Genomic DNA, 16083 nt, shown 5'->3' with positions numbered 1-16083 from the left:
TTCTTTTGTAAAACTTAGGGTCAACATAGGAGTAGTTTCAATTGCTTAGCACATTACAAACTAAGCATATCGTTTTCGATCCGCACTAGATAAACCTCCTCCTGAGAATCCACCTGCAATCATGTTTAGATCCCCCATCACCAATCTTTCATGCCCTTCTTCTCCCAGACACTCTCCTCCCTACGTTCCCATCAGGTCTTTCTTCCGATCTTCACCTCCTCCACTTTCCTCACCTGTTTTTGCTTTAAAAACCTATAACAAACCTTTTTGTAATAACTCTTCAAAGTATAACACCATTTTGTGTCATGACCATATGATTTATGAAAACTGCACCAGGCATTTGTATTGTTCCCCAAACTCCTAGTAGTTATCTCATGAAAACGCAAGAGTCTGACTGTATTCACATCTTTGACAATATCCTTATGGGACACCGTCAATTTTGGTGTGGCCTAATCAAATCTTCCTTCCCTTCTGTTGCTGTAAAGTCTTCCTCCTCCATAAGGGCCTCCACTTGGCCTCTAGTCCCTTCTAGTTTTAAGCGAACCTCTCCTGTTGTTGGTCGACAGAAACCCTATCATTGTTTTCTGCCCTTTTGTTCTCGTTCCATCTTCACTTCTTCTTTCCTCCTATTTCTTTTTTCTAGCAAACTCTTCTACTTTGATATATGACGCAACTCTTAAATTAATAGCCGCCATATCCTCTGGCCTTCTTTTCAACAGTGATTCCACCAATTCTCCTGACCGTAAACCTCTAATGAAAGCCTCCACACACATTACCTCATTAGGTTGAGGGATCTTAACCACTATCTCATTGAAACAACGCAAATACTTTTTCACCAACTCTCCCTTGAATTGTCTCACTTCGAACAAATTCGTTATTTTCGGTGGTTTTGACTTATTTCCCACAAAATGGCTGACAAATAATCTAATGAAAACCTCCAACGATGTCACCGAGCCTTCTGGTAGATTGCTAAACCAATCCAGGGTTGTTCTTCCCAACATTTTACATCGAACTGACTCTAACCCTCCATAGATTAACATTTGTGCCCTAAAAGTTTTTACGTTGGCATTTGGATCTTGTTTTCTTGTAAATAATCCAATCTTGGGAAAAACATAATTTGCAGGAATGGGCTCATTCGAGATTTCCTCCGAGAATGATTGGAAATCTGGCTCTGCTTCCTCCACCATGCGTCCCCTTGCATTCCACTCATCCACCTGCCTTTGTAGTTCCTCATTCCATCTTTGGAGTTATTCTTGCCCTCTCAATGTTTCCTCCATCTTCAACCTCGTTTTCTCCTGTGTTCGCCTAAATTCTTCTGCACGCTCATCATTCTGCTTCCTCATTGCCTCCATCATCTCCATTAACACTTGAGTAGAATATGGAGGAATTCCACCATTTGAGGCTCCATTTGCCTCCTCCTCCACTATAGCTCGCCTCGTTCCTCTCATCCTGGCTTACGTTCCGAATGTATGGCACGGGACTAGATTTACCAGTCCCACGATGGGTGCCAAATGTTCTAGACAAGAGGACAAAGGGGGTAGGCGACCTTAAGTCCAAAACACTCAATGTAGTCAAGAGTGAGTGCACCCTCAACCAATGTGTAAAAGATGATCCTTCCCTCTAGAGACTTAAAGCAGAATGTCCAAACATGATTAAATTTCAGTATAAGCTTAACCAAATTGAAAGAAATCACTTTTTTGAACTATTCCCACCAAAATTGATGACAAATAATAAAAAAATCTTCATAACAAAGAGGAACTTACTCTTTTTAAAAATTCGATCACTTAAAAATGATCTCTAAGTCCCAACTATAGCAAGGTGTGACCAGATTATGAAGAAATGACGCTTGGAGAAAAAAAATTGAAAAGAAAATAGAAAATATTTTTTGTTTAAGAGAGAGAAATAATCGGGGAGAAGAACATCTTACAAGAATCAGAAAATTGAATCTAAAATTATGTTTATAGATATTCCTGAATAACCCTCAAAGATAAATTTACAAAATAGATCATCTTTCTATAAAATTGATTTGTCATCATCTACTAGACAAAATTCATTTTATTTTATTTAAAAGCACTATAAAATTTTCTTAGAATCATGCAACTGGTTTAGTTTGACCAGTTTCTGCTATGTACTTGAGATGCACATTAAGTAGTTTCAAACACGTATAGTTATAATCTTCTGTCATTCGGTTCAACTTTAATGACTGGTATGTACAAAGTTCAAACTCTTTAAGACTACAATCACACACAATATCATAATTGAATCATTACTAGTGCTTAATTATTGTTCATATATCATCCTTCCAATTTGATCATTCTGTGATCCATTTCTTCAAATAGCCAGGTCAAATATCTTGAAGTACATTTAAAGCTTCAACAAGGTCCTACTTTGCTGTTGACTGAAAAAAAAGTGCAAGTTATTTCAAATTTTGCATTTTCAGTTAAAAAAAATTAATGACTAGCTCCAACTTTGTGACCCAGTTGCAATAGACTGCATGAACAAACAACAATTTGATAGACTAAGCATAGGGGAAATTTTATCTCTTTGGTTTATGACAGTATAACTTCCCCTGCAGTCCCAATAATCTGTGCAGTCTCTTTTTCACCCTCTTTCACTTTCATGTTCCCTGGTGAAGTTTCATGATGATTCCACTAAATAAGCTGACCTTGAAAAGAGAGCATAAATTTATAGAAAAAAATGAAGTAAACTACATCTATGACATTTTCCTTTCAATAAACGAATATGATTTACATTTTTTACATTCTCTAAAAAAGAAGAAAAATTAAAACAAGAAGAAAAGTTTATAATGTAGTGAGATTAATGGCAAATCAAGAGACAAATACTCCTGATCTAGGCTTATATGAAAGATTTTGTTCTCCAAGTAAAAGTGCCTTCAGAATGGCCTCACATACGCCACTATAGTGCACAATCAAATGACCACCATCTGGAACTTCATGATACTGTATCCAAGGCAGCTTCTCTGTAACAAACCTTTGGATTTGAGAGGGCACTACCTTATCTTCATAGCCCTGCCAAATGTGAGCTGAACTTGTGTTCTGAGAGAATGGATTACTTAGCTTCAAAGGGTCAAATTCCCAGTTGCCAAAGGCCACCAGCCAATCATCCTTCAGAGTGTCAAAAACAACCTGTTCCCTTAATTTTTCCTGTAAGTGAGAACATATATACCAGCATCACAATTACCTCAAAGAGGTTTTTTCATTATCTTTTTGGATAAATTTCTAAAATAACAGTTAAAGAAGAAGAAAAAGTAAAATAAAATCAGTTTCTCTAGTGAGTTTGACCTAAGAATTAGTTTCCTGGAGTTGTCTTATTTAACTTCTTTAAAAGGTGATTTTAACTTATGCTAAACTAATTTTAGTTTTAGTTCATGAGAAAAATTTAATTTATTTTATCTTTTATCTTCTTCTCCAAACAAAATCTATCTATATTCACATAATAGAACAAGTGAAAGAAACATGTAACTTGCCTTGCTAAGCATTGGGAACCCAGGAATGGTTTCTAAGATATCTATATCTCTTTTGTTGAAGAAAGCTGGGTTTTTTTCTATGACAGAATTTGAAGGGAGCCACTTCTGAGTTACCCACCAGAGCAACAGTCTAGGAAAATATTTTGCAAGCAAGATGGCACACTTGATAAGTTTCCTCCTATAGTCCTTTTTTATCAGACTCTCAGGAAAGGAAGGCCATTGATAATTTATCACTGGGGCTATCATAGCTACACCTGCTAGCCTGCATCAATGTTTACCTTGTGGTGAAATTAACACTCCATTTCCAACATTAAAAAGGGGAAATTTTGACCATTATTTTCTGAGTTTATTTGTATTTTTCTTACAAATAATCACAAAAATGACTTTTTTTTCTGGAAAACAGAAAATAGTCAAACATGTGTTTAGAAATGTAATGTCATTTATTGTATTACTTGTGAAAACAAGAAGCATTTTCTGAAAACAATCATGTGTTTAGAAATTTATATTTTGAGGCTTGAAATTTGCCTGTTGGGGATGTAGTTCAAACAACTCCAGGTAGCACATGACCCCATAGAAACTCCAATCACATAAAGTTTTGACCCTATCTGTAACTGATCAGCGAGCTCTTCAATGTCAAGTGCTTCGCTTTTCAGTGAGCGTTTGGGGTTTGGCTCACTTTCTCCATACCCTGCTCGGTCATATTGCAGAATACATATACCCAGTTCATCAATCAGTTCCTGTAGAACTAGTGTCAGTGTTATCTTAGCAGTCATGTTTAATAGGCACACAACAACTTCTATGCTTATCCAAGTTTATAGAGATGCTTTAAAACTTAGAATCCATTGCAATTACAAACTTAGTGGGAAATAAAAAGGGCTCAAATAAACACATCTTCTTTGTATACTATATAACCAGAACACCTATATGTCTAATGATTTGCCATTAGTATTTTGAATTGTTGATTCATTGTGAGATGACAGAACCAATAATTCATTATGTAAATGGATTTTTCTGTTCTAATACTCCATCAATATTTATCAAAAATTAGATCAAGTGACAAAGATATTGTTGAGAAAAGGACAACTTTTTCCACTTGAGATGGTTGTTGCTAACTTCTCCAATAACGCTCAGGGGCACAGAAAACGGAGTCAGTCACAGCATTTTGAATCTACTCTACTTGTTTTCCCCACAGTTTATTTCAATCAAGCATGTTGTTTAGCACTGTTGATAGCTTACTGTTCTTTACCTGGTATGCTAATTAGATCTAAATCTACTCATCCAACATAACATGTCTACTGTTTTCAAATCAACACAAGCAAGTTTTGTAAAGAGAGATTGAGGTAAGCGTATATACTTGGGGTGCCAAAAAGTTCATGTCTTTGGAGCTTCCGAAGCCATGTACAATGATGATGATGTGTTTTGCTTGGTCCTTGGGGACACCCTTTTCTCTATAAGCAAGGTATCTTCCATCTCTGAGTCTGACTCTTGGTGAAACTTGAACACCATCTGGTGAATCATTGTCTTTTGGAGGGGGGAGTTGAGTACCCTGGTAAAACATTCCCAGAAGACCTATGAGTAACACTTTTGCTGCTCTAGAAACCATCCCTATAGGAGTAGAGGGTAGATCTAGGACACATTACAATGATCACATAGATGTGCTGGAACATGAAAAAGGTAAAAAAGTGAAAACATGCTTACCTGTCACAAACTGCATATGTTCTCTGTAAGAAATTGAGGTGTTTCAAATTTTCAAATCAATGGTTTATAGGTGCTTGTGTTAGTTTCCTCTGCCTTTTGACTTGTAGATCTTGGCTAGCCTTCATGCATCACTGGGGATATGAATGAATTTGACTGCCTTATATGGAATTTTGTGCATTTTGACTTTCTTTAACCCCATTGGTCCTTTCAATGTGGTGGAGAGAAACTGAAAATTAAGATAAAAAAAAGTTTGAAATTTGAATGGAAAAGAAAATGAAAGAGGTACTTTTATTATCAGAAGCTAACTTTTTTTCCCTCTTCAACTAAATAACAGAAAGTGTAGTGTTGTTTTGCAATTTTTACTGAGTAAGTAATGCACTGATGATCTAAAAGGATATTACATTATTATCTAATCACAAACTATCATGTATAAAATATTCTAATAATTATTTTTAGAAATTAAACTCATTTTCAATAGATTGTTTATAACTAATATGGTGTTAAAAGAATATGCTGATTCCTGGTTTTTACTTTGGTGAATATACTCTTTCCAATGTTCTACTGGACAGTAGCATTTTTCTGGTTCCTCTCCCTATTGTTAACATCCTACTGTGGTTGGAACATTTCATGTTGAGTTTGCAAACAGGCTCACAGGGATGTAATCTAATTGGCTCTTGACAGCATTGTCAGGTTTTTCAGAAATGTAATTTTCCTCTCACAGTAAATTTATCTTTATTCTTTTTCTCTTTCTTTTTTTTTACATTTTCCTCTTTAAAAGATTTTGCTTTAAATCAGAATCAGAACCAATGGTCATTTTTGGAAAGATGTTATATGTGGGAAATTTTCCACATGTAGTAGCAGCCACCTACCATGATACTATGGAAAGAAATCAATTCTCTCCTCAAATGATTTATTTCTTTATGAAATCAATTATGTCCTTAAATGTTTTAATTTTTTTACTAGTATTATGTTGACAATTTTGGATCAGATTGTAATTAGAAAGAAAAATATTTTTTTATTAAAATAAAATAATTTTAGAATTACATTATATCATATTACATATGTAAATTATTTTATTGTGTATTTATTAAAATAACATTTTATTTTTTAACTATAGTTGGAGATCCCGATTAGAAATTAGAACATTTCATAATATATAAGTGTGTGCAAACCTCACCTCATGAGTCGATTTTATGGGATTGAATTAGGCTTAAAGTCCACTTCTTAATATGGTATCAGAGTCATTTCGAGTTTAGAGTCTTTCATAGTATATAAGTGAGTGCAAATCTCACCCCTTACCCCATAAGTCGGCTTTGGATCAGATTGTAATTAAAAAGAAAAATAACATTTTATTTTTTAACTGTTGTGATTTCATGATTTATGTATGGATAAAATATCTTCACTTATTTGACTAGTAAAAACTACATTTTTTTTTTATCTTTTGAAACATTTGTTTTATGGTGTTGAAACTTTTGAAACATGTAAGTATTTTATTTTATAACTCAATATATTTATTATTTAAAAAATATCTCTGGCCATATCAAAGCTGACCACATAAAATATGAGGATTGTATCTGAGGTCATCACTGTTCCCACACTTACATCATAGTTTTGGGGTTTATACCAAAATGTTTAGAATATTCTTGGTAAGCTATTAGGATAAGTTAGTGAGAACAATTTCATTAGAGCATCTATGTTTTGTTTGCGTCTGTGTTTGTCTGTGTCCTTGCAAGTTTCAACTCAATAAGCCAAACTCCAAACTTACTTTTTGGAACAATTGCTTAATTTGCAACACTTTTTTTCGTGCAAGTTATTATTTTGTGAAAAGTGACGTTAAAGAAATCCGATACTAATAAATTGTTAACAAATCTATATAAAAATTAAGAAGTTGCTCTCGATTGAACCTTGACTGCATAACTTTTGGCTCTGAAATTTGCTGCTATATTGTACTAAGAAAACATTTGAAAGATTATTTTGATAGAGTGACTTTGAAGTTCAATGGTTTACAAAGGAAAATATTTTATTTTATTTAAATAAAATTGGCTCGTGTTTAATTCACTACAAGAATATAAAGGGTTAGAGTAGGTTAAAAAGAGACACAAAACAAAGGAAGTTGAGTATTATTAGTGTTCATTTTATATTTGTTACGAAATTTATGTTTTATGTGTGGAAGTTACTTAATTTCACGTCAATCTATACATGAGACACCAATGGATACAAAGGCAATAAATAATATTTAATAATAAAACTTTAGAGATGATCAAACTAATGTTACTAGAGTGAAAAAAAAAATAGGATTGATAGATATACTATTTAAGAGAGAAAAATAATATGAAAGCTTTTGCATTTTGAGAGGGATAGGTTGATGCTAACATAGTTGGAAAAAAATGAGGGTTTGCATGGGTGTTGCTTAAGCTATAACCCGTGCTACAAAAAAATGTATTAGAAAATTGAGTGGATTAAGAAAGTATTGTCTGTAATAAATAAAAATTTATACAATGAAGTTCAAATTTTGTTGGACTTGTCACAAAACATAGTCTCAAAATCATTTAAACATATCTATGCTAATAGTCCTCCTATATTGCCTAATCCACCACCCAAACATTTTCCAACCTAAAACACATTATTTGAATTCTTTGTTCTCTACATTCCTATAAATGTTGTATCATAATACTATTATGCATTTTATGAGCAAACACATACTTTCTTCTACCAAACTGTGAACAACAATACAATAAATACAAACATGAAATGTTTTCAAAATTTTAAAGTCTATTATGAATTCTTAAAACTAACATTTATGACAATCCCAACATAGAGTTTTAGCTCCATTATAGAATCCTTATACAACTTCAGCACGAGCTGAATCCAAACACACAAAAAAACATAAAAAAAATAAATACACAATCCAATCTTAGAATGTATAGTAACCAATAATAAACTCACTAGAAGCAAGAATGAACTCATTTGTTAAAATAATGATAGAGGTCCAACTCCAAACTAGCATCCACCATAACCACAACCCTTTTGACCTCCTACGTAGAACCTCATCCTTAGCTAAACCAACAAGGACCCAATTTAGAATATTGCAATTGATTAGAATTTCTCAATTTACTCAACAATGCAAACAACTACACACTTTGGAAGTTTTCCTCACTACACTCACCATAACAACAAAATCACAAATTTCATAAAATGCATAGAAATTTTCTAAAGAAATTGGGGACGAGCAAGGGATTTCTTTTCCAGAGAAAGAGGGGAAAGGGGGAGAAAATGTAATATTTTGTGTGGCAAAAATGAAATTCATTTCACAGTATAATACTTACACCTTTTCAATTAGAGTTGGTGTGTATTTTGTCTTACTAATAGTGTCGATTAAACCCATTCATTTCTAATAAAATATTATTTTTTGCTTTGGCTTAATCGATATAAATCTTTTTCATATTTTATTTTAAGTATGATTTTTTTAATTCTCTTTGCTACTACAAGAAAAAATGGTTTTAACGGGGGTTTATTTTTACATTATCCATGATTAAAACCTCTATTAAGTCGTTTACCCAAAGTTGCAGTTTACCCCGCTAAACCATCCTTGGGGAACGTGTTCCTCGAGGTTTTTTAAACCTCAGGAAAAGTTTTTTAGAACTCCTATTAAATACCATAGATTTAAGAATCTCCGTAAAACACCATTGGTTTCAAAACCTCCATAAAATACCATGGGTTTAAAAATGTCTGTCAAATACCATGGATTTAAAAACCTCCGTAAAATACCATTAGTTTAAAAACCTCCGTAAAATACCACGAGTTTTAAAATTTTCGTAAAATGACTTGTCGTTTGAAATAACCTTCAACCCCCTTTTCGATCATCTCTAACTATCCTTTTGACTTCTCTCTTCCACAATAGGCACATTGTTCTCCGACACAGACTCAATGGCCGCTAACGACAGTCCTAGCAAGTAATCACAATTCAACCACACTTATGTCTATCATTTATAAGGAGAAAAAACACTAGATAAGACACAATTTTCTTCTTACTCCAATATTGCTTCTTCCATCACCTTACTACCCCAACTTTATATGTCAGATGTGGGCTTCAAAGGGCTTCAAAGATTACAAGAACATATTGCGAAGAGAAATTAACTTTATTACTTCTCACTTTCACAATGAATTAATTATTGGATGAATATTAAAATAAAGGCCTTAATTTAAAATATTTAAAAATTATGAGAATTAAATTTTAACAATTATAACTAAAACAAAAATTATACATAAAATATACGTACATCAAAAGCTAAAACAAGGAAAACTAGGAATTATATAAACCAACTACCATCAATCATAAGAATACGCAAACCATAAGAAATATGCAAATACTATTGAAATACTTATTATCCAAGATTAGTTGTTGAAATACTTATTATCCAAGGTTATTTTTCTTTTAAAATAAATTTTTGAAACTTTAGAAAACTTATTTGTAATGTAAAGTTACACTTTCAAAATTTTAGAAAATTTAGTTATAAAATATATTAAAACTATATAGTTTTTAATTATTTATTTATTGAAGTTTAAAAATCTGAAGTGTTTTATTGAGGTTTTGCACTAAATATTTGTAATTTAATGAAGGTTAAGAAAACCTCTGTTATTTTGCTAAAGTTTTAGAACAAATCTTTGAAATTTAACGAAGGATAAAAAAAAACTTCGTTATTTTGCTGAGATTTTAGAATAAACCTTTGAAATTCAACGAAGGTTAAAAAAACTTTTGTTATTTTGCCGAGATTTTAAAATAAACCTTTAAAATTTAACAAAAATTTAAAAAATCTCCGTTATTTTATCAAGGTTTTAAAATAATATATTAATTAAATCAATTTCTAAAATTATATAAGCATAGATTAAACAACCTCCAACCTCTGTTAAAACATTTTTTTTAGTATGTTGCCTAAATTGACATTTAATAACTATTTTTCATTTAAAATAATAAATTAGTATTTTTTATAATAATTTTTTATTTATTTTAAAAATGTTATCATCAATTTAGATTTCCAATAATTAACTCCGATCTTTAAAATTATTATTCTGTCACAATAGAAATTATTTGACAGACTTTAATAATGTCCCTTTTGACCGATAATATTTTTTAATAACTAATTCATTACATTATCGTAATAATTAAATAGGCGTTTGTTTAATTAAATGTATCTCACTAATATATAAACTTAGTGTCATGTAAGATCTCTCTGTTGGTTTCATATATTTTTGTATGAAATTAAAAAATATAATAGAAAGTATGTGTAACAGCCGGAAAAAAAAAACCCAACACACACATGTGAAACTTTTCTTCTTTTTCTCTCTCCATCTCTCTTTCCTCTATTCATTCATTCTTTCTTAATGTTCTCTCACAATTTTCATCTATTTTAGAATCTGATCGAACCACGTTGTAACTGAGGAGTTAAAGAACATTTCTATCCAATCAGATTTTTTAACAGAGTACGTTCATTTTTCCTCTAAAGATCATTTGTTGTTTTTTCTTAGGATTTAGTCATCAATCCAGATGAGGTCAGTTGAAAAGAGTAATCATCTTAACTTATTCTACTACACACTGAATTTCTGTTTTGTTTGGATAACTTGCATTAGGCCTTTAAAAGACTGAGGGGATAAAATTCTAGAAATTGTTCGGAAAACAAGCAATTAAGGTAAGGGAAACTAAATTTAATTTTTATTAGCATCCTAGGCTAGAATATCCGGATGTGGAAAGGACGTGGTCCCAATATTCAATTTCCCTTGCAGAAATGTTGTGTGTTTATATATTGTGTTGTTTGTTTATATATTGTTTAAAACTTCTAGAAATATTAGATTTTTATGGTTTAGTATTTAAGTTTTGTTTTTTAATGTTAAATAGACTTTTGAATGTTGGAGATCATATTTTGAATGATATTGTATGATGAAAATGGTATGGAATTGAATTCATACATTTGGAATAATGTATGGACTGATGTTTGTTGTGTATTAAGTATTGATGCTTATGTGATAAAAGAGATCTTCGAGCTTCACTAATGATCTAAGTCACATAAACTAAGATATCAGGTGGTGAAAAACTGATGGGAGAGTTCATGCACACCGTGACATATGAGATGTACGACTTGGGTTATATTGAACTTACCCTATCCTTTCTATTAGATTTGTTGGTAATCTTTAGATCAAGTGTTAGTCTCTGGTAGGACTTACTTAATATGGATCTTCCGAAATGCGTTATTTGTTAAATATTATGGATGTGTAGATCCATTTGAGATCTAAGTGATTGTTTTATTGTTGGGATTTGAAGAAGAGTGAATAATTGAGAAATTGATCATGTAATTTGATTTTCTCTTTTGATTTAATTGTGTGTACATTTGGTTTGTTTTTCTTGTTGTGTTTGAACTACGATGAATACACGAGCAGATGATCATACATGTGTCGGAGAGTCTGGAGAGCTTTAGGGTGTTGATTTGAAATTTATATTGTAAATATTTGTATTCCTATAAGTTCTAATGGAATATTTTGAAAAACTCTAAGCTGGTATAGAATATAAATATAGAATAAAACTAAAAAAACTTGATTAAGTATTGACTAATGGCAGTACGACACTCAAATTAAATGCCAAAAGAATAACCTAAATAATTAACGGTGAGAGTAGTTAAAGAAAGGAAGAAAATAGACTTCATGAACTAAATAAGAGGTTAAAAACTACTATAGTTGATCAAAGGATACAAGTATATATTAACCATCATTGCTATCAATTTTTAAGAGTTGACGGGGTTTTGGATGTGCCGAAACATAAATCAAATATACTTTACAATGATAATTCTAAAATTAATTATGTAAATTAAACATTATTTATATAATTTTTTTCTTTAAAAAAATAAAAATATAATAACGATAAAAGTATTTTTATTTTGAGTTTTAGAAGAAAAATAAAATCTATTTTTTTATTTTAATATAATAATTAATTTTTAAAAAATTTACACTTATTATAAAGCATCTATATTATACAGCATAGAATGAGTTTTCAGCCGTTATAGATTGCTTATTGTATTTTAATAAATATCTTGAGGTTGTGTTCCATAATGCATAATTTAAAAATTTATTTCAAATTTTGAATTGTGGGATATAGATAAACGCTAAGGGGAATATTAACATTACGAAATATTTAAAAAATTAAAAAATGTTTTCGAAATTAATTTTATTACATTTCAAATAAAGAGTATTATGAATAGGGACGTGTATCTGCATTTTTTTATCATTTATATATATTTATATTTAATATTAAAATTTGAATAAATAATGTTATTATTTGCATACTTATATTAACCATATAAATTTATAGTATATTTTAGTAAATATGAATATACATGAGAAGACACATAAATCTAAGTGCACCTACCCAATGTGAAGGAAACATAGTCAATAATACTGATAAATTTACAAATATCTTTAATTTTAAAAATAAATAAAAAATCAATTTAAAATAGAAAAGCAGTTTTCAAAACAAACTGGCCAAAACTCAAAATCAAACTATTTTCAGGATTAATTTGAATAAATTAAAAATTAATAAGAAACATTATGTTATAATCAATCATATTAAAAAGAGTTAACGTAAAGTCAATCACAAATTTCATAAATTCATAACTATATAATAGCAATTGAAAAAAATGAATATCAATTTCTTCACTTCCTTCGAATCACGTGGTCCACATTTAACTATAGTTAGATAACAATACATAAAATAAATAAATAATTTTTAAAACTAAAAAACTGTTTTGTTAACAGTTGAAATTACAAAATAAAAAAAATAAAAAATAAAAAATTAGAAAGAAACGAATTTGTGTACTCCAAAACACTTATAATAAGAAATTTTCTTTTTATATATAGAAATAAATTAATTTTCTTTATCTTTTATAACTATAGTGTTTCGAAATGCAATTTTGTCCATGTGAACAACATTATAAAACAATTTACGCAAAAAAAGGTGTTAGAACAAAACTTAATACAAAAATGACAATATTAATCCATTTTGGAAATAAATTTTATTGTAGTAACATCTTTTACATAAATTCTTTTACTATTTGTCCTAGTATAACACAAATCTTTTTGGACATTTATAAGAAATAAAAGTTTCTTATTAATAAAAAAAAATATTTTAACGTGGATGCTATAGACATGGAAGTGAGTTGGACATATAAAAAAATGAGTTCCTGGAACTCATATTAAAATAATATATTTTATTGATGAAAATCTATGAAGCCAAGTGGAAGTGACGGTGAAAGAGTATATTCAAATCATGGGGTGTAGAAAGTAAATTGTGGGCTACAAAAAGCAATGCATCTCCTTAGTTTTCATATGCACCTCTGTAAACTTTAACATTTCAAATTTACCTTAGTGGTATTGAATGAGAATAGAAGGGGATTGGTGGTTTTGTTTTTATTTTGTAGTGATGTTTTAAGTGTTTTTTTTTATATATTTTATGTTTGAATTGTTTTTTCTTCAATACCCATCAATTAGGTAAAATGATTAAAATATTCCATCTAATTTGTCATTATTCCATAGAATTCTTTTTAGAATATATTTTAAAAAAAATATTCTGGAAAACATATTCTGAAACGTATATAATATATTTTGAAAAGTTTATTCCAAAATTTTTGTTAGAGAGAATGTTTTTTGAAAATATATTTCATAAATTCCAGAAAGTATGTTCTGAAAACTTTTCAAAAAAATAATTCAAAAATCATTTTTAAAATGGGTAAAACAGTTCCTTTCTAAAATAATGGGTTGTAGGGAAAAATTTGTTGGAATGCAGGAAAAAAACACCCTTATATTTGTGGGCAATTACTTCCTGCATCATAACCCAATTTCAGTATGAAAAGACAAAGATATCCTTAAATAAATAAAACATTATGAATCCTCTTTTCTGGAATGTTTTTGGATTTTTTTTTCTAGAACAAATTATATGTATTATGGATTTTTTTTATTCGGATTTTCAAATTATATGTATTATTTTTAATTCCAAATTTTCATTTTCAAAATGAAAGGCATTTTCGGAAATAAAAAATTATGTTTGGTATATGTTAAAAATGATTGGGTGTAGGAAGAACTTGGTGGTGGTGATACTTGAAGTGTAGAGTGAGTACTCTCAATCCAAGATTCATGGTGAAGTGAAGATAGTGAAGAAAGAGTAAATGAGAAACAACAAAAATAGTAAAGGAGAAATGGAGAGTGAGTGGAGAAGATGAGAAAAAGTAAGGCTAAAATATAAGTTTCATTAAGGGTATTTTTATCTTTCAACTACTCTCATGGGGTGCACATGAAAATTATGGACGTGCAAAAAGAAATGATATGTCCTTTTTAACTTTAGGCAGTTTCTTCCTGCACTCCTACATTTTTCTTCTTGCACCCACACAATGTTATGTAAAGACCAAATTATCCCTATTTTTTTAAAAACTCTAAAATGCACTTGAACTGTATTCATTTTTTTGCATTCTGAATTATGAAATCTAGAAATTTTTTGGATTGGCACTTCCATTAAAATTTCGGATCCACCAATCCATAATTCAAAATATGCATTTCACATTAAAAAATCTATCATTAAAAAAAAAAAAAAACATTTTGAATCTACCAATCCGTAATAGAATTAGGCTTCCGGATTCAGCAATCCGTAAATCAATAATTTATGCAAAATTTGCTTCCGAAACACCCCCTCATTCGAAAAAAAAATGATTCAGTTCCGGATTGATGAATCCATAGCACACTCCCAGATCCTGATTTCCAGTAACCACGGTGCCCTTTTTCAAATAAAAGATCAAGGCCAGTTTCGGGATTTAGAAAATTGTGGGGTGCAGGAAGAAAAATGTAGGGGTACAGGAAGAAGAAGCCTTAACTTTAACTGAAGTGCATTTGGTTGGGCATTTGGGCTAAACCCAATTATAAGTTGATGTGAGCCCATATTATTTGCAAAGAAAGATTAAGCTTCACCCAGAATGAGAAACAAAGTAAATGGATTTCGTAATATAATTAACATTATTTACTCTCTAACTGCAACTCTTAAAATATTTATAAATAATATTTTATTATTGTTATACTTTCTTAAAGTGAGATGTTTAATTTCGATCAACTGAGAAGGTTTAGTATCTTCACCATAGTTAATTAACCATTAATATATAATGCTTTATTTTCATTTTGACCATATAAAAAGTTAATTTCCACTTATTTATGAATTAAAAATTCTAATAATTTTTAATTCTTAAAAAATTATTTTCTATATCTTTTACATATATCACTTGGCACTTCTCTACTCCTCAATTTCCAACAATTTGTGTTAAGAAGCTAAAGTTTTCCAACCAATCTTAGAAGCACTTTGTGTTGAACAAAAAGTATGACATTTCTTGTGCTCCTCTTATTGTTTTAGACGAACATATATAAATTCTTACAATTTTCAGCTTCAGTTAACCAAAAGGAATTTAAGTCGTTTAACCTAATTTACAAATTCTCATACAAAGTCTATTGGTCAAAAGCTATCACAAGGTTTGGTCACATACCATTTGACAAACTAAGAACCCTATTTTTGTCTTGCCCATTATACGAGTTGAAATGTGAGCACACACAAAATTTGAAAACGAGAGGAGTTTTAGAAAACTTGAACGCGTTTTGACTAATCTTAGTGTATGTGCTCCCCACATAAAACTTTTTTTTCCCTATGAATTGAAGTTATTTGATTTATTGATATGAATTATTAATACTTAATATGTTTTTGAAACAATTTGTATTTTATTTGTAGTTTGTAAATGTTTAGTGTTTAGGATTCAAATGTGTTTATAAGTTTTTGGGATGAGTATAATGAACTTTTTAGATATTTATCTGAAATCATACCTATA

The 16083-nt window shown here is 30.2% G+C and overlaps 1 protein-coding gene across 6 annotated transcripts; it reads right to left on the bottom strand.

The window, feature by feature from the left end:
* Positions 1-2698: 2698 nt before the first annotated feature.
* On the bottom strand, positions 2699-5444 carry LOC137828667 (uncharacterized). 6 transcript variants are annotated; one of them, XM_068635351.2, is made up of 5 exons: positions 5186-5444; positions 4842-5092; positions 4013-4224; positions 3488-3749; positions 2699-3164 (listed from the first exon to the last, which is right to left on the bottom strand). In XM_068635351.2, the coding sequence occupies exons 1-5, from the start codon at positions 5199-5201 to the stop codon at positions 2829-2831; spliced, it is 1077 nt and encodes a 358-aa protein (XP_068491452.2). In that variant the 5' UTR covers positions 5202-5444; the 3' UTR covers positions 2699-2828. The 6 variants fall into 6 exon arrangements, with proteins under 6 accessions (XP_068491452.2, XP_068491466.2, XP_068491444.2 ...); XM_068635365.2 differs by having other exon boundaries at positions 4842-5033; positions 5186-5382; XM_068635343.2 differs by having other exon boundaries at positions 4842-5113; positions 5186-5334.
* Between the last annotated feature and the right edge of the window lie 10639 nt (positions 5445-16083).

This window comes from Phaseolus vulgaris, chromosome 11 (assembly GCF_051622355.1).
Source record: "Phaseolus vulgaris cultivar YP4 chromosome 11, ASM5162235v1, whole genome shotgun sequence".
Classification (NCBI taxonomy): domain Eukaryota; kingdom Viridiplantae; phylum Streptophyta; class Magnoliopsida; order Fabales; family Fabaceae; genus Phaseolus; species Phaseolus vulgaris.
The sequence above is the reverse complement of the archived record's forward strand: the minus strand, read 5'-3'. Positions and strand labels throughout refer to the sequence as shown.

Coding starts and splice junctions, on each gene's coding strand:
- LOC137828667 (XM_068635343.2), bottom strand. Junction 4,225..4,841: donor TGAACTTTTTGGCACCCCAA/GTATATACGCTT, acceptor CTAGTTCTACAG/GAACTGATTGATGAACTGGG. Junction 3,750..4,012: donor TTGAACTACATCCCCAACAG/GCAAATTTCAAG, acceptor ACATTGATGCAG/GCTAGCAGGTGTAGCTATGA.